The 20,023-nt window shown below is 41.9% G+C and overlaps 1 protein-coding gene across 5 annotated transcripts in view; it reads left to right on the forward strand.

Annotated features, from left to right (window-relative positions):
• The window catches only part of LOC122988706 (pre-B-cell leukemia transcription factor 1), a 65,866-nt gene that overhangs the window by 24,023 nt on the left and 21,820 nt on the right, over positions 1-20,023 (forward strand). The window contains exon 1 of one of the 5 annotated variants that reach the window (XM_044361223.1): positions 5,235-5,555. The exons of the other annotated variants lie outside the window; for them this stretch is intronic. Coding sequence (XP_044217158.1) covers positions 5,495-5,555 — 61 coding nt within the window. The 5' untranslated portion in view covers positions 5,235-5,494. Of the gene's footprint in view, positions 1-5,234; positions 5,556-20,023 lie in introns of those variants that run through there. 5 annotated transcript variants of the gene reach the window in all.

Here is a 20,023-nt window from a genome sequence, read left to right on the forward strand (position 1 = left end):
GCACACTGTAGAATTTTTGGCTTTATGATTCACTGAGCGTTAAGGAGGAAACTACCTTGGGGCACCAAAGCCCTGTGGATTCCCTCAGCAGCTAAAATAAAACAAGCTGAGCAGGGATTGCTCCACTTCATTCACATTGCTGCATTTTCTAAATATACTGCATGCATACTAGTCTTTTTTGCCTTATTCATGCAGCTGAGGTTATGTGCTGACGCTATTGATCCTAATCCTAACAATTTATTATTAATTTGGCTGCATAGTGCAGCATCTTTATTTATGCATCGTTCCTCTCTCTTGATGTCTTGATGTATTATTTGTGTGTCCACGCAGCGTGCAGAGATTCCTGTCGTCTTTAGACACAGCCTCAGGATTTGATCAGAATGATCTGGAGGCCCAGGGGAAGACATTAAACACCCAGAATGCCCCTCAGGCTGCTCTCCTCTCCTCTCTTTCTCAACCTTTCATTCTCCCTTAATGAGAACTCCTCCTAATTATTTCAGTGGCTGGAGCGTGGGGACACAGCCGGAGTTAGATCCCCGGCGCTCGGACGTGACTGCTATGCTGATGAAGGCAGGGGATCAATAATTTAGGCCCTAGCCTTAATGGCGGGGTGAGGAGAAAGCGATACATCTGAGTCAGAGATTACATTTTAAAGGCACAGCCAGAGCTCCACTCCAGTCGGGCTAGCCGAGTTAACTAGAAACCCCTGAATGTGTTTGCTGTAAACAGCTGACACTTTTATGTTTACTGGAATCCTTATTGCTCTTCCTCTAAAGCTAAGTCTGGGTCTAAGTGCTTGTTTACCTATCTTTGTATATCCTGCATTCAATTATTGCAGTCTGCAGAGTCACTCTGAAAATGTCTCGCTCGCCAAATGATTTGCATTTGAAGTACATGGGGATATAATTGATTTAGAGGCATGAATATTGATAGCATCTTATCAGGTTGGTGCCCATCCCTCAAACCACTCTGTGGAGAATAATGGTCCTCTGAGCATTTTTCTGGTCATCTTGCTTTAGCGGATGCACACATAATCTTTAAGTGTACAGAGCCTCGGCTCCATGAAGCCCTTCCATTTCCCTCTGGGGAGGCATCCATGCATCTTTTAAGGACTCCTCACATCAAGAAGGCCTGAGCAGAGTACCCTGCAGTCTCTCCCTCAATTATTAAAGCTGGGATTTTGATGCTCTGTTTTAACTTAGCCTTGGAAGAGAAGAGAAGAGAAGAGAGGAGAAGAGAAGAGAAGAGAAGAGAAGAGAAGAGAAAAGAAGAGAAGAGAAAAGAAAAGAAGAGAAGGGAGCCACATGCAGAAGACAGTAGCCTCGCCAAGCCTCACATCCCTCCCCTGAAGGAAGAGAAAGATGGTGACAATTTTCTATGGCAATTTATTACAAGTTTTTCTCTTTTTTTAAATGGAAACTTGGAGGAGGTTTTGAAACATTCATATGGATTTCATATCGCAGACATTCCCTCTTCAAACAGAATAATTTACCGCGGGTTGCATTACAGTTTTCCAGCACTGCGTACACTGTCACTGTGTGATAGAAAAAGGGGCTGCATCCAATTATAACAGGGGACACATTTGCTCACAATGTTTCCTTTGATTGATGTGTGAGGGCTGTGGTCGGAGCTCTAACGAAGTCCAAATGGCTCGGATTGAAACATTACTTATTGACTCAGCCTGACAAACAATAACATCAACAACAGACATCAGTGTCCTCGGCGCTGGTTGCCATAGAAGTGGGAGAAATGAGTGATGAATCAACTAAACATGAGACAGGATCTCACGTTATTCTCATTATCACTTGTAATGTAAGAAGATTTAGTTATTGCACACAGACTCTGGGTACAAAATCCCACTTGGCTTTGATTTGATGTCATTGTTTATTTTTTTTTTTTAATTTAAGTGCCAAGGAAGTCATGCAAACTCCACACATTGTTTGGCTGATGGCAATGGCACTCATATAAACTCCATTCATTGTCTCTGTGAACTCTGATTAAATATTGATATCTATGTAAACACTCGTGCCATATTGAGTACTTCATTCAGAGTCACAGTCTCCCTCCGCAGCGTGGAATGAGCTGCTGCTCGCTTGAGAAATAGGCCCATTGTTTCTGGGCTCACTGTTGATTTATGGTGACAAAATAAAGTGTTCTGACACCGAGCTGAAATTAAGGCCCAACCAATTTCCAACTAAGGTGTTGGTGAATTTGAATAAATCCTTCTGCCGGTGCAAGGTAACACATATGTCCTTGGTTTGCGGCATACGTGAAGCAGTAATTTAATATTGTCTTCCACAGGCATAAATATTCTCTCGTTGGGAAAAGACAGAGGATTAGTACGGCCTAATTGATAATTGACAAGATTTATTCAGCTTCCGCAATCCATCAACATAACACTCTATAGAGTTGTTACATGAAAGCCAGTCATGTTTTTGATTGTTTGATTTGCACGCGCGTGGTCCTAAACATGTTCTACATTCTTGCAAATGGAATTTTGGAGGTTTCTATCTGTGCATTCAGTTGTGTTGCCATCACTTGTAGTCTGCTCAAATGTAAATATGTTTTTTTACATTGGTCATTTTATGCCTTTATCGAAGCATTCTAAATTCTCAAATGGAGAACCAGGTCTTTATTAGAAAACCACTTACATTACAGACAGGCCTTCTTCCCCAATATAAAGTTATGATCAAATATTTTAAGAATTTGAGTGTGTAAATACAGTTTTCATACACTACTTAATTCCACTACTCCTAATTCCTCTACTTTGCAGTTTTTTTTGATCGGTGTAAAGCTATAGTCAGTGAAGTTCAACACTTTTAGTGGCTTTAAGAGCATAATCCCATCCTTTCCTGCTAGGAATTTAATGTAAAACAGGAAGTGCAGAAAGTGTTGAGTTTCATGGACAATAGTTGAACAGTGATTGAAAAAACTGCAGTAGAAGCAATAGAAAATGAGTAGTGAATGAAAATCTGTTGGAAAGACAAATTCCAGTCACTTCTACTTTGCTGTTTTTTCATCACTGTTAAGTTGCCATCAGTGAAATGCAACACTTCCTGCTCAGATGCTTCATATTAAAAGCTTTCCTGCTAGGATTTTAATGTTAAAAAGGAAACACAGGAAGTGTTTCACTGACAATAGTTTAACAGTCAAAACAATTGAAATAATGGCAAAGTAGAACAAATTAGAAATAATTAGTGAGTGAAAATAGTATTTCTGTTGAAACGAGAAATTCTAGCCACTTATATTTTGCTGTTTTTTCAATTAGTATTCAGCCACAATCAATGAAACACTTCCTGCTCACATGTTTCATATTAGGTCTTTCCCCCTCTTAGCATTTCCCTTCAATGTGAAAGATCTGCTTGTTTTGAGGTTCACCGACAATAATTTTACAGCAACCAAAAAAACAGCAAAGTAGAAGAAATTTCTAAATATGTGGTAAATGAAATAGTATTTCTGTTGAAAAGATAAGATAATGAAAGAATAAGTATGACGTATAGTAGGTTGTACTGATGAAAGGTACCATGCCACCATATAGTGACAGCCAATTGTATTGTGGTAATTCCACTTCCAAACCTCAGCTGTTTTTTACCCAGCCCTTATTAGCATATAGCCTTTATTTGTTTATGCTCACTGGTGATACTTGAGACTTGGTCATTGCATGAATCCCTGTCATTATTCGAGAACTGACTGTATACGACCATCAGGCAAATTGAGAGAGAATCTGGAAACACCATCATCCTGGATTGCATCTGCAGTTTAGCTTGAGGCACAGTGGAGCTCACTACCACCTGCGTCTTTCATCCTACACTGCAATAGTTACCACATACTGAGATAATACTACTGCGAGGGGAGACATTTTCTTTCCTTCTCTCTTTCTGTTTTTCTCTCTTTGTCTTTTCTCTGAATAATAGATCTCCTGCCAGTAGAGCTTCTTTTTTCCCTCCCTCAGTGTTTGCCTGGTATCTCAGGGTCAACTCAATGGCTATGTGAAATAGAAACATTATAGACTCTTACTTTAAGACTTTACACATGTGTGTGTGCAATATAGTAGACGATCTGTGTCTGAAATGCCATGCTCTTGGGAGAGGGAAGCTATCCACATATAAGAAATGAATAAGGTAATGTGCTGGGAGGTAATGGGTTTATGCAACATACTGGAACAGAGAAGCTCATTAGGAGACTGGAGCCTTAACCCCAGTGCTGTTTGCCTTTACTCCCTTTGTCATATCAGACTGGTGGAAGCCAGGGAATTTAGGGCTGGAGGGGGAGAATTCATTTTGGGAGGTGGAATTCAATACTTGGGGGTCTTTGCACAGAGGCACAGGTGAGTTAGTTTATGTACAAAATGGCCTGTCTCCATGCAGCAAACCAGCCATGTCGTTCCCACCGGCAAGGAAGCACAATCAATAGGAAAGCACTCAGTATTAATACTATATAAGTCATCTATATGTCATGTTAAATGTGGAAAAAACAAAACCAGCAGTGATTCAAATCTAAATCCCAAATGCAAGTGTTTACAGTACAAGGGTTGGGTACTGAACCTGAATACTTTTTTAGTAATGACAAACATGTGTCCATAGCAACAAGTACTGAAAAATGGCCTTAAATGTTTGGTGTGATTCATACTTTTATGTACAGCGAAGTCCATGTACAACTGCTTGTGATTAGACAACATTTAACATTTTGGAAGTTTGGCTTTAGAGGCATAGTGTAAGTTCAGGAAGAGCACTGATGTTACACTCGTAGTAGCTGATTGGCATCAGCTGTTTTATTCATGCTGCACAATCGCTGGCTCATATATCAGCTGTCTGGTAATGTCAAATCATATTCACGGTATTCATGGTTTTATAGAAAAACATGTTTATAAATGTTAAGGTATAGAAAAAATTATTGGTGTAGACTGAAACTCACACTCACTCGACACAATTGTCGCAAAATTTCAATTCCAATTTCTGTTATTATATTTGCTGTAACCATAATCGTCCCATCATATTCATTATTTCGTCAGGGAGCAAATTCACCAACAACAGAAATATATACTTTTGCTTCTGATGGGGATTTTGTTGCACAGTGAGTGTAGTGTTTTGTTGTTATCTGCACACAACATGGACAGAAAAAAAAGGATGGGCATTCTGCCATCTACAGTGTTATCACACATCACTGGACAGCACATCAGCTGACTGAAGTGTGCTGCAGTATGTGAGCACTTCGCTCAGTGATGGTGTCAGCATTATAACTCAGTGAATAACATGCTTCGATAATGTTTCGCTTGTATGATTGAGACGTAGATGGGGGTTTGTGTCTCTCTTCAGTGGTAGGATTTGTTTGGCAGGCAGGCAGGCAGGCATCACCAGGTTTCTGGCCCGCGTGGAGGCAGAGTTTCCGGTCTATTTCCAGCGCTGCGTGTTCATTCTAGGTGACTGGGGGGACTGTGTGTCATTAAAGGCCCGTCCTCTGCCTCTACCCAAGTGTGAAATGCTGCGCCTTGGAGATGCTGGTCTGCTTTTGTTTGTTCGACCAGTTTGTCGCAACTCGGAAATCCTGGACAGAAGGTTAGTGCTGCTTTTAGAGGTCAAGAACACATTTCTTTTGGATATTATTTACTTTTCTTACACAATATATAACATGAGAGTATATCCTTATTATATATCATCATTATATCATTATCATCTCAAACTAAATATATAAATTAGATAGATAATTCAGACTGCACAGGCTTATTGAAAGACTAAGTTAGTATAGTATACAATTTTCTCATTTGCTGTCAGAAAAGAGAAATGAGTCTGTTGGGACATATCACCATAACAATAAAGTCTACCAATTATCCCCTTGTTGACAGTTTCCAAACCATTTTATAGTTGATTCAAAGATATAAAACTTTATTGGATAAAAAGATATGGGACAGAGCACTGTATGGTTTTCTTGGCTCTAGTTTATGCTATCTTTATTATAGGTCCTTCATGACATTTAAAACTTTATTGGACAGGACTTTGAAATCTGGGGGCAGTATATAAAATGAGGAATTTATTAGACTTTGTGCCCTTTTGTGTAGGTTGTGTTTGAAATATCGTATAGAGAGACAGATGAGCTCAGCCTGTGTGGTTTTAATGCTGCAGTCAGTCAGTAATGATGTGCAGTAAAGAGCAGGTAACAGATGCTGAAATAAAAGGAACATGATATATCAATATTTAGCATAACAGATGTGATGTGGCATTTTATAATGCCAATAATCCCCGACTGACCCTGACCTAGCTCAGTGATTAGTAAATCTAACCATACAATGTTTCAGAGCTGTTTATTTTAGTTTCAGTTTATCTGATATACAGGATTTTATTTTTATTTTCAGGGTCATCCTCTAATGATGCACCGAGCTGAGACGTACATTTCCTGCACAGAGAATGATATGTGCTAGACACGGTTAAGGGAAGGCTATAAAAGCCCCATGTTAAGCCAGCAACTTTTTTCCCGAGGCAGGTGCGCATCCTCAGCCACGAGAGCAGAATTTAAAAGGAGCCGAGGAGGTAGGCTCTGCAGGGAAACCAAAGTAGGAAGTCAATAAGGCCTGAATCTTTTATGAAGGCAGAGGTATTCAGATCACAGCTCTGCCGACAGAAAGAGCAGCCTGCTGCTTATATGAGGAGACAGAGAGTAGTAGAGGGTCTAAATCTCTCCCAGATTTACCTCAGTCCTCATTAACGCAGGAGCTGCTGCATGTTTTGTGTCGTGCCTCACAGCGGAAGAGGGTGAAAGTTGTGAATGTTTAGTTTTCTCGCACTGTGTTGCCAAAAATGAGCATCAATGTGGGAATACAAGCATCGTGTCATAGTTACCATTCAGTATATTTTGCATTATTTTTGCATTGGTTAGATGTCATGATCAAGCATGATTTTAAGGATAACTTATTGCAACTTGGATCATATTTTATAATAACATTGTATTCACCAAAGGCTGGTATGCTCAAAATGAAATCTAACCCTGTCTGAAGGCCACACTCAAAGGTGGTGCAAAAAGCCTGCTGTCACAGAGAGGGGTGAGACGCAGTAATCATTAAAATATGGGGATAATGATGCACACTTTTGGACTGCCTACCTGTTAAAATCCTGCCTTCTTTCACACATCGGCACACCTTGCCTACTTCGATTGAAGCATTTTGGGGCCTTAAGAAACAAGAGCTGTCAGATGATCAGGTTGTAAATAAGTGAACAATTTAGCCAGCACTTAAAGTTGGTTGAAATTGGTTGAAACTCCTAGTTAGAACACTTCTTTGTCTATAAATTTGGCAAAGGGCATCATCACTTCCTATTTTGCCAAAGCTTTTATGCTTAAAGTAGTGCTAATCAATATTTTTATATGAACAATTGATCAAATGACCATGTGTAATGTGAAAGGGTTCACTCATAGTGACAGGCCCACAAAGAATTATCAGCCAACTTAGATCTATGGAGCTCTATGGAGCGTTTCAGTGTCTTTTAGCTCATTGTTTTGGTTTATTTTACTGTTTGGTTAGCTCTTGTTGCTCTCATTAGCATCTTTTCCAGCCCCACTGGGCAGCTGTTTGCAGCAAACCAGCTCTAATAAACCCTCTGTATGCTACTGGCCCAGCATAAAACAACAGACAAAGTTAGCAATTAGCTGGCGAACATAGTGCACCATTCAGCACCTTAAGAGCAAAATGGGGTTTTTTTAGGAGTTGATGGAGACCAAAACAAAGCTAAAAGGAGAGTGAATGTTGGACTTATATTTGTCAGGTGGTCATGAACACGACAAATGAATAATAATGATGCTGCATGTCTGCTGGAATTGTAAAGAGGCAACTATTTGCTAACACATTTGTCATTATCTACTTTATAAGATGATAACACATCAATGTTGCATTTACAGCTTGTTGCGCTTCCCCCAATTGGCCAAAAAAATCATTTTATGCAGGTTTAAAGTTATTGAAGGCAAAGCTACTTTGAACAAAAAGATGAAGTATTCCTTGGCAGAAGCTGTAATACTGAAATATCAATATATTCTATTGTATTCATACCTATCTGTCAACACACACACTACACAGTTCCTGTGGGGCTGAAAGACTATCTCTGTGTCTGCTGTCCTCACTTCACTTAGACTTTTACTGAGTTGTGCTGAAACAGAAAGAGAGACTCAGGCAAGTTGAAGGGAGGGGGTGTGTGCTTTATGGTTAACTCTTTGTGGGCCACACATGTCTATTTTTTAACAATGCACTTCTCCCCGGTTCTGGAGCCGCTGACCATCAAAGTTAGATCTTTCTACCTCCTCAGAGAGTTCAGCTCAGTCCTCCTCACAGCAGTTTACATCCCCCCACAGGCAGATAAATCTTTAGCCCTGAATGAGCTGAATAGGATTGTAAATGGACTCAAGAACTCACACCCAGAGTGTGCGTTCATTGTTTTGGGAGACTTTAACAGAGCCAACATGGTTCTCCTGAAATACTATTAACATATCACTTTTCCCACCAGGGGAGAGCAGACGGTGGATCACTGTTAGGCTGTATTCAGACCAAAGCCGGCAGTGCAGCGAAAAACGCCAGTCCTCGCATTCATTTGAATGGGGATAGTGCGTTTAGGCCGCAGGGGTTTTTGCTGTAATGGCACCACACCAGCCTGCGGCGTGAAAGTTGATTGAGAGTCAATTTTTGGAGAAATGCAACCCAACGTCACTGCAGCTGAAGGCTGCAGTGGCCAAGCACAGCCTGCGAAGATCAGAGCTGTACAACCCTGCCATGAGGGAGGACAAAGACGTTACTAGGAGGAGGGGAGGACATTTCTCTTCATTTGATAATGTTAAAGTCAAGCTTTTTTTAAAAAGATGAGATAAAAAGAGAGTGAGAGAGAGCTGAGAGCACTAGCGAGAGAGAGACAGAGAGAAGAAAACGTTATTTTCTGATTGTTTCACAGCTGTTACATTCTAGAGCACAAACATGCCCACACCCCCACACACCTCCACTCAACCTTGCAGCAGTGCGCCGCAACGCCTGATTTGGTCTGAATACGGCCTTACACCCCATTCAGACACTGCTATAAACCCCTCCCCTGCCCTGCTTTTGGAAAGGCAGACCACTGCTCCATCCAACTGTTGCCTGCATATAGGCAGAAATTGAAACAGGTAAAACCGGTTTCGAGAGTAATTTACAAATGGAAAAAAGAGGCTGAGGGGTTCTTACAGGACTGCTTTGAGACAACTGACTGGTGGATGTTTGAGGACACAGCTGATGGCAACATCAGTGAATACACAGACTCTGTCATAGACTATTTAAGTAAGTGCATCAACGATGTTCCAAAAGCCATCATCTGCACCTACCCCAACTAGAAACCCTGGGTCAGCTGAGAGATCTGCGATAAACTCGAAGCACAGACCACCACCTTCAACACAGGGGACCCTGATGCCTACAAAGCAGCCAGTTATGATTTCTGGAAGTCCATCAGGGATGCCAAGAGGGCCTACAGGGACAAAGTGGAGTCCAACTAGTACAGCTCTGATCCCAGACATATGTGGAGTGGATTATGCTGCATCACAGACTACAAAAGGAAAAACAAGGACATTGTTCAGCCCAGCACATCACCACTGGACAAGCTCAACATCTTTCATGCTCAGTTGGGCAGGGAGGCTGCCACATTGACCCTAGAAACAGCCAAGTGAGACGGTCCTTCAGAAGGGTCAACCCTCACAAAGTTCTGGGGCTGGACGGTATCCCAGGCCAGGCTCTCAGGGCATGTGCTGATCAACTGGCAGAGGTGTTCACCAACAACCTCTCCCTGAGTCAGTCCATGGTCCCCACCCCTTCCAAGGCATCCACTATCATTCCTGTCCCTAAGAAACCAGTGGCCTACTGTTTAAACAACTACCACCCTGTCGCACTGACATCAGTCATCATAAAGTGGTTTGAGCAACTAGTCAAAATCCACATCTGCTCCTCCCTTTCTTACACCTTGGACCCTTGTCAGTTTGCATGAAGACGAAACAGGGGCACGGATGACACCATCACGTTGGCGACACACACTGCGCTTATCCACCTGGAACACATATGTGAGAATGCTCTTCATTGATTACAACTCAGCATTCAATACCATCATTCTCTCAAAAGATGTCTCTAAGTTTGTTGATTTTGGACTGGAGACCTCCATATACAGCTGGATATTCAACTTCCTGATGGGTCAGTGGGTAGGCCCCACGTGGTGAGAATTGGCAGCCACACCTCCTCACTGATACTCAACACAGGCATACCACAGGGCTATGTGCTCAGCCCCTTCCTGTACTCCCTGTTCACTTACAACTGTGCTGCCAAGCACAGCTCCAATGTCATCATTAAGTCTGCTGACGACACAACCATCCTTGGCGTCATCACATACAACAATGAGACAGCCTACAGAGAGGAGGTGAAGAGACTAACCAGCTGGTACCATGACAACAACATTCTCTCTCAACGTCAGTAAAACTAAAGAGATGATCGTGGACTAGAGGAGACAGCAGGGGGTGGACACCTCCTCTCCACATTGGTGATGCTGAGGTTGAAAGGGTCAGCAGCTTCAAGTTCCTCGATGTGCACATCACCGAGGACCTCTCCTGGTCACTACTCACAGACACCATGGTCAAGAAAGCCTGCCAGTGGCTCTATTTCCTGAGGATTGCAGAAAGGTCGAGGTTGGTCTTTGTGAATGTCGGCCAGTTATACCGGGGCTGGGAGATGTCCACAATAACAGACCTTTTTTATGTCCTCTTTCTCTCCCAGCGATGCTCCGCTGGCTCTCATTGCAATTAAAACCAAGTGTCCATCAGAGGCTATCTCTGCTCTGTGTGGCCCATATGTTTGGGTGCTGATAGAGCGTGGATTACTCTGTTTGGGACACAGATAACAGGCTGTTTATAACCTTGGCAGAGTCTGGGGCCTAATCTGGCAGGAACATATTTCCCCTTGCTCCCCGATAAAGGCCTGTTAGCAGCTTTATCACACGGGCAGATAGAAGTCGAGCCAGAGCGAGACGAGCACAGCACTGAGCCCAATCTGGCACCACACACACATGGTTCTGCTGCTTTATTTTTAGAAGCCTTGTCACCCTCCCCTCCCCAAACACACACACACACACACACACACACACCACACAACACCAGCCCCACTCCTTGTCAGAACGAGCAATTAATTTCTACATCTGCCTTCTTGGGCAACACAAGGACCAACAAACAAATTAAAAGGACAATGTCCCCATTCATCATTGTAGCATTTGGAGTTTCAGAATGCCTGTGCATGAGAAAAGAAACAAGAGCAGGAAGATGGAGGGCATTCTCTCTTATGCATGTCATCATATTTGGTCACTCTTTGTTACATATAATGTAGAACCTAAAAGTAATGAGCTGGAAAACATAATACATACATGCTGCTATGGTGTTCATGTGAGCTATTCTTTTTTTTCACATTCTACAGAAGGAATGGGCATCTCAATTTATTTAAAAACATATTCCTGACTAAATAAAAGGAAGGTTTTTATAGCTGTTTTCCTGCTTGTACCTCTAAGTTGCTCTGGGATATGTGTGAGCTTGCTCTGCTATTTTCTGTATCCCCATCTTGATGGCTCTGCGTAGGCACAATTAGAGAGAGCGCTCCTTTCAGAGCTGGAGAAAATTGTCGTCCTCTGTAAATTGCTTTGCCACAGCTTAAAGAAGATCTCTTGTTATCCTCTCATTCAGTCTTTCTCGCCGCCCGCTCTCCCTCTCTTTCAGGAAAATTGCTTTCTCGCAATCAACAGATTGCTTGCTGCACTTAGGGGTAAATACAGGTAGACTGGAGCATTAGCATAACATTATTCAGACAAGTGTCAACCTCGAGGCAGTTAGCGCTGCATCTAAGCTCAGTGTGAGGTGAAATGAAGTGCTACAGAGTTGGAGGAGCTGCTGCTGTGAGATTTTCAGAGAGGAGCAGGAATTGGCCAAAAGTGCAAGAGTAAGAAAAGATGATGCACTCCGCGCTTAAAAAGGAAAAAGCATGGAAATGTGACAGCGGATCCTGCTCCAAGGTGACTTAAAGTGTACAGTTTACTCCCTCTTGGGCTGCTGGATGATCCTGGACTCTCTGGAGGTCTGCAGCATGTAGGTCAGACTGGCCTCATCATCCAACTGCACACCATACAGGATAGGCTACAGTAGATGGAAAACAGCTTTACTGGTGCGGTGGTGATATATGGCCCAGTGACACGAGACTGAAAACAGAGCTTGATGTGGAGTGTTGGATCAGTCCTGCTACAGACACATTTTAATGCTTTTTCACTCGCGCCAGTTAGCTCAAATTAACCTCACAAGCATGAGTCTAATTAAGTTTCCTCATTGAAGCTTAGCGCCACTCCTCCTCGCTGCGTATAATTTGATACCCTTCGTCCTTGGGGATGGGCTGTGAAGAGCAGCAGGCGCGATCTTTATCCTCCTCCATTACTCCACCCTTTTTCTCTTTCTTGATTGACAACAGGGGTTCCTTCTGACCTACATTTGCATCTGCTCCCTGACCCAAATAGGACCCATGTAATGAGCCGTTCGGCTATTTTTTATTTATTTTTCTGCCCAAGCAGGAACTTGTGTGGTACAGGGGGGTGTTTGCCGTGCTGTGGTGTTAGTGGTGTCCCCAGGGCTTTGTGTCTGGAGCTGCAGGGGCTGGCTGCGTGGTCACACAGGCCATTCTAGGTCATCTGATTGCACTTCATGGTGATTACTAATCAGGGACTTGTGCTAATACCATATCACTGAGATGCAGAGGCGAAGTCATCAGTCAGATTTCAATCTTATTCGTCAGGCGCTATGTCATCAGTTTTCCTCAAGTGTCCTCCCAAATATGGCAATAAACCCAAAATCCATTCAGAGTCCTAGTCATGCAGAGCATCGGGCTGTAATATAATCTGACTGTGCAATGAGTCTGGTATTGTTTCCTCCCAAACACCAGGAACAGTCGGCGCTGGCAGCAGCTTGTACACAAATAGAGAGAGAGTGATCCCTTGGGATCCCACTGTGGATTCCAGCGTGAAAGACGCACGATGCTCTCAAGACATGTAGCTCGTGTTAGTGCAGCAGCCATCACAGTGAACCTGTCCGATAAACACAATCATCACACCGGAAATATGAGCAGCTTCTTGATAAAGATGCTTTGTCAAAAATAGAGAAGAGACAGACACATTAAAGTGTGTTTAGAGAACAAGTCGCCTTCTTTCTGTTCTTTTCACAACACTGTCAGATCACATATGTGAGCTTTAAGAATGCTTCACAGTGTCAGACCTGTTCACACATCGTAACACTCTTATTGAACAGACACATGCATATACGTGTTATGCATAGACGCATTGAGCAGATTGAATTTTGCTCCAGCAGAAATATAAATTTAGACTTGCAGGAACAACTCTGGAACTTGTTTCCTGGTTTCATTTCCTGTCTCTTCACTGTTGGATTTTCTCTTATCAGCAAGTGTGATATGTGAATAATCTCATTTTCTCAGCAGCTTTTTTTGCAGCTTTCACAATGACAATGTTCCATATTTCCGATTTTGAAGAACATTCTCGCCGCCGTAAGTGTTACAGTTGTGCGAGATAAAAAGAACGTCCCTTTTGAAGAAGGAGGGAATGAGACATATTCACCAAGAAATTGCCTTTCTTTTCATTCATTTCACTTCCTGCTTTAGTCCACCTCATTTCAGATAATATTGCTCCCATCTGTGCTGAACAATCAGAGAGGAAACCTTTTCTAGTGGCTGCATTAGATAGCCTTTTATTTTCCTTGGGCCTGCAATCATAATGACATAATGTTGTGCACGAGCCTCTGCAGGGCTCTTCTCTCTATCTCTCGCTGTGGATTCATAGTCAAAGCAGCTTCACTGTTCCTGATATGTAAAATACCAAATCCTATTATTTCTCCAGCTAAATAACACCGGTCCCAAAGGCGTCGTGTGATGTTTTAATGAGAGCCCCGAATCCCGATGCTCAACGCTGTCTTCTCCTCTGCATTTCCTTAAACTGCCAAGTAAGAGCCCCATTAATAATTCAGCTCATTAAAGTGTGTAATTAATCTGGAGCTGTGTAACAGGGAGAGACTGGGGCGCAGGGAGGAAACTCTCCAGGGGGGGCACAAGAGAAACATTGGGCTAAGAGACACAGCACACCCGCTGTGATGGAACCAGTTCCCCGGCACACAACCAGTCCTCCTGCATCATTTATCTGGCAGAAAAAAGCTACAGAGAGGCGCCGCCGCACCGAGACATCTTCAGGCAACTCAGCCAATCAACGATGCAGCGCGGGTGCACACAAGGCACTGAGGCTGTGTGTGTGTGTGTGTGTGTGTGTGTCCTTGTGAATGTGGGGAATCTGCTCTGGTGTCTGTTTACTGTAGATGTTGAAGGTCAGTTTCTGTGTTTCTTGGAAGGCTTTTTTAGTCAACGCAGATTCCCCTAAAATTTTCAAATGAAATGTAAGTGTTCAGAGATCATTAATGTACTCATAGAACACTTTAACACATTATATTATCATATATAGTCAAGCACCTAATTGTTCTATAGTACTTATCTGTTGTAAAATTATTACACATGAGCAATTTATGAAATAGGAAACAGCATGGCAAAAATTAAGGATATTTTTTAAAAAAGAACTTTTACTTTCAGTTACTACAGTACCATGACTTAAATGCTTTCTGCTTAACAACTATCACTTTGGTATCATAACAGATACCAAAAAGAATTTCACAGCAAGGAAATGTTGAAAATCTAGTATAAAATATGCCGTTTTGCCGTGACAAAAGATTATAAATAGGATAAAAGGCTAGTGTGGGCCATCGTATAAAAAAATCCTCAAAAGAAAATCTAAATTTCTTCATACAAAGAACACAAGGTCCACTTGTACTGTATTTTCAAAGCTTTAATTGTAGGTTCACAAATATTTTCAGGCTGCAGAATTTCAGAGTAAACCAATAAATCAATGGGGCTGACATATTGGGCCGATAGTGGCTTTTCACTGCTATGTCAGTATCAGCATATCTTTTTGTGTTATACAACAGGTCTACATTGTAGTTATATTGATAATTATCAGGAATAATTGCACAAATCTTTATGATTGTATGAATTTAGTTTATTTTCTGTGTGTTCATAACACAGCTATAAAAGGATTTGTTCTTGGAGGGGCACTATCTGAATGTACACACCGCTGAACAGCACAAAGCAGTTGAGATGAGTGTTCTGCTGTTTGCTTTCAGATGGTTCAGGTAGACCTCGGTAAACAGTGGCATTCACACTCAGCATGCCTGCTGCCACTCACAAGCCCTCAGCTGCTCCAGATGTGGCTTAATTTACTGCGACTTGGCTAATCATGGTGATTAAGGATTAATTACTGTTAATCACTTTTACATAAACTGGTTGGCAGTAGGAGAGCTGCGCTCTGTGGAAAATACCACACAAGTGTGTGTAGTCAGATAGATGGAATGGGACAGAGCTGGAAGGCGCCGGGCTTCCCAGTCGGATGCTCCTGTGGGTTTATGCTGTAGCTTTCTTACTCATGAGCACACCAGTCAAAGGAAGTTAACCTCTAATAATTCTCTGCATCAGTTAATACTGGTCAAATAGTACAAAGCCAGTTTGTACTGAATGTTTATGTAGATTGGTTGAGTCTCTGTATTCCTAAATAGGAGTCATCCTGGACACGTTGTTGCTAAGAGGAGACACATTGTCAATATTCAACACAGCAGTTGTCTCCAAACCGCTCCTGGTCAGCCGAGGCTAAACAGACACTGCTGGGCTGTGCGACTATCCTGCTACAGGAGATAAGAATGTGAAGGAGCATAACCACTGTGAGTTCCATTAACACAGACTGACAAGGGAATCACAGGGACATCAGGGGGTCCGGGATGAGGCTGACAACAAAGCCGCTGCACTGTGTTCGTGCCCCCCCCCCCCCCCCCCACCTCACCCCTTGCACAAGCTGAGGGTGGCAGTGTGGTCACCTTCCCTCCTTGGCCTGGTTTCACACTGTGACATGCTCGTCTGCTCTCCTGAAGGAATGGCTTTAATAAGGTAGAGCAGATCAAGGCAACTGTTAATGACATGGCAGGCCCAGTCAACACACTGCCTGAGGCCATGGATGGCCCCAGTCTGGTGCACGCTGCTGGACGCTCGCTATCTCATGTGGGACACGCAGGACACTTGTCTGGATGCTCTTTAACTGCTACCCATCCTTTATGTGGGCTGAGAAGTCACATAGTGAAATGAACCCAACCTGACTTCCTGCATTATACTGCATTTAATCACAGGCAGTATTATAGAGACCTTTTGTCTGATTTTGAATAAACTTGGGTGAACGATGACTTTTTTTCTTAATCTTGGCAGTTTTTGAAATTGCAAGTTTAGAATACAGGGCTCAGGAAGTAGGAATCAAAGAGTGGGGAATGAATGGTATGAGATTCCCAAAATCGCATGTTTGAAAAAGCCAACCACAAAGCAGGAGTGACTCTCAGGTTGGCACTAGCCATGTGAAAAAACAACAGACCTTCTCCTCTGTATACTATTGTGTCCTGTCCATAGCCAGAGCAGAGGGCCTGTCACATAGCAGAGCAGTGTACCAGAAAAAGTTAAGACAAGTCCAAAATTTTCAGCTTGTATCGTATCATCCAGCAACAGATTTTGATCGCCAATAAAATGGGAAACGATTGAGAGAGAAATTTTGACACTGACAGATGCTACTGGGTCCAGCAACAACACAAAGTTGTCCCAAACTTTGCTGGATTCCAAATCTCTGTCTGACTGTAAGACATTTATTCAAGTTTAAGCCTCATTATTTTCCAGTAAAGAAAAAAACTTGCTCATTGAAACAGGATTTTCAAACACATTGATGGTAGGGTTGTCCTTTAGTTCAGTAGTGCCCAACTTTGGGGTCAAGATAGATTGGAGCGGTCCCCAAATGATTAACAGTAGAAAAAAGAAACATTTGACTGTGGAATCGTAACTCAAGCTCCACTTACTAGTTTTTTTCTACATCTTACCAGCTTCACCAGTGGACAAAGCCTGATGAAAACCATGAGATGTGGTTGAAAGGTTCAGACGAAGCTTGTAAATGTACTTTCTCTTAAGATGACTCTGTCAAGCTATTTACAAGACCAAGAGTGAACTTTCACATTTGAGAAAAAGACATTTTTACCAAACCAAAATTACATGTCGACATGTACATTTTTTAGTATCTTCGTTTTATTTCTTGTGAGATACTGGACAGTTTGACCTTTTCAGGTAAAAAATATGAAAATGAAACCATCTGAGAAAGGAAAATCACTCAAACAGCCCACAGCTCACAGACATATGCAACCTGTGACAAGGGTTTGCAAGAAGGCTTTGCATCCCTTTTAAAGGGTCATAAGCCAAAAAAAAGTAGGAAACTGTTATGCAATAAAAAATATTGAAACTTTTTTGAAAAATTTGTGTGCACTCACCATGTAGATAGAATAAGGCATAGAAGCAAGCCTGAGGCTGCTAGTTTCTAAACTTCCTCCTGAATGCACTGAGATTAGGTCAAATGTACCATTCTCACACAGAAAAGTTTTTCATAAAAAAAGTGTCAGACAGAAGTGAATACTGAGTAATGGAAATCATTTTTCATGTAAATTCCAGTAGGAAGTGTACGTCCACTGTATGAAAGGCTACATCATTATTCGTGGCCCTGAGGCCTTGGTGGACCTAATTCTAATTACCTTCATTAGTGGTATCTGCAGAGAAGGAGCGTGTGTGTGATCAGGCTTTCTTAACAGAGAGTGCTGCTTCTTTCAGTTCTGAAGTGGTGGTTACAAAGCGAAGGGGCCACAGAAAGGATGAGAAGGCAGCAAAGCGCTTTAATGTGAAGGCTGTCAGCTCCACTCCCCTTGGTTTTCACCTTCTGAAGAGCACAAGGCCTTATCGGTTTAATTGACTCTTTATCTTTTTGTTAATTTCCCCTTTAGTGCAATAGCTGCCGTTATACCTTTTGATATGTCATTTTACATTGGCTTTTGCATTGACTTACAGGAAGTGGCGGTATAGATTACCATATTTCATAAAAAGGCAGATTTCTTTAACAACACTGTTAAGGAGCTCAGTTGCTTCTTAATTGTCTTCATTGTCCATTAACCTCTTTGATATTGTCTGTTAACCTTTTTCCCCTGAAATGAATTACATGACTTTGTGGCTACGCTTTGAAAGCAAATGCAGTAAAATTATTTTATTCTTTGCACATCCCAAAGTGCTTTTTGTGAATATGTAATAAGTGAAGTATAATTTTATATTGTTTGCAGGAGTTTAAAGACTTGAATCTTTGCAAAGGCAAACAGAGGGGACTTAAAGGGAGCTGAATTTAACAGTTTGATGCCTGTCGTCTTCCTCCTGGTGTATGTTGGTTCTCTTTCCATTCCAGTACACTTGCGACTGTATAATGAATTATGCCGATGTAGAATTAGCATGTAGCTGTCGCTTCGGCTCTGGTGCCTGCCTTGTGACAGGACCACCGTAGCACAGGCTGGCGTCGAGAGAGGGGGCTTCTACTGTGATTTATTAACTGCTGAAGCCACAATGAAGTGTGCCCACTGAAGCACCAATGCAAACAAATAGGGCCAGAGCTGTCACTGTACTGTAAATTCAAGCAGACAGGTCGACCACAGCCTGACCAAAAAGGGTTAATTATGCAAAAGCATTTCGCTTTCACCAGACACACTAGTCTTTTTTTAAGGATGGAATGATTATCTGAGACAGGATTACATCATGCCTCTATTTGGTAAAAGATATAAGAGCTACACATGAGATAACATTATAAATATTTAAGAGACTTTTTTTTTTTTTTTAATGTGCTTATTGTATTTCCTCAGCAATGATTTAGATACCTTATGCCATTTTTCAATACTACAGGAAGCCATCAAAGTTATATTAAAATTTGCTGATACAATATTTTACATCAGAATCAGATTGAATGAAGATTGAGTCTTGATGGATACTAGGGCTGTCACTTTTTCAAAAAATCACATCTAATTTGTTTGTATTAATTTGAACGCAAGCCACATCTTAAATGGCATTGTAGAATTTACGTTGTTCCATTCGTTCACGTATTCATTCAGCTAGCTTACTGAGTGACAAGCTAACATTACCTGCAGGCTGCTTCATTTTACAAAGTCAGCAAACAGCCGTACCTTTATCCACTTTTTTTCCATTTACGGTGTCAAATCCAAAATGTTTCCTCATATTACCTCTCAGATCTTTTGGTGTTATGGTCATTTGCTCAGCGTGGTTCACTAGTTTTCATTTTATGTTAACAAAGGGAGCAACAATAGCCCAGCCTGTACACTGTGAATTTTGAGTTAAAAAAGAACATTATACAGTAAATCGAACATTTGTTTCTTTCCCCACGTTTAAACACATTTTTTGAAAATACCATAGTAGCTACATTTTTTTGTTTTTAGCAATGATAATTTCTTCTCTTTTTCCCCATAAACAAACCACTATTTCTGCTGCTACAAACAGAGGAAGCATTACTTCCTGTGTACCAGATGATTTTTTTTTCTCAGGAAAGACCTACCTGACACAGCAAAAGTTTTTAATTAACTATGTTTAAGCTGAATTACTATCGGGTCATATTGTTCGACGACAGAACAGAAAAACTAATATGAAAACATCACGGGTTGTCACTTTAAAGTCTTGTGCCCTTCACCTTTCTAATCAAAGTGCTCTTAGAAATGTCAAGCCAGGCAGTTGTTGATCTGCCTGGACATGCTGTCACCTGACCGGCATCGCGTGTCACTTTTGGCCGACTCTCCCTGTGCTGCTATCCGTGACGTAACACTGCGGATCACATTTCAGCATCTGGGTGCAGAAAGGAGAGCCTCCAAAGGTGTCCGCCAGTTTGAACTGAGGCACCAAATCTCTGTCAGAGGCCTTTATGTTTGACCGTCCATCTCGCTAACTGTGACAGAACGGCCCAACATCATTAATTAAACATCAGGCTTTCCCCCAATCACCCGCTCGCCATGACAGGCTGCCATG

Source organism: Thunnus albacares, chromosome 9 (assembly GCF_914725855.1).
Source record: "Thunnus albacares chromosome 9, fThuAlb1.1, whole genome shotgun sequence".
NCBI lineage: Eukaryota > Metazoa > Chordata > Actinopteri > Scombriformes > Scombridae > Thunnus > Thunnus albacares.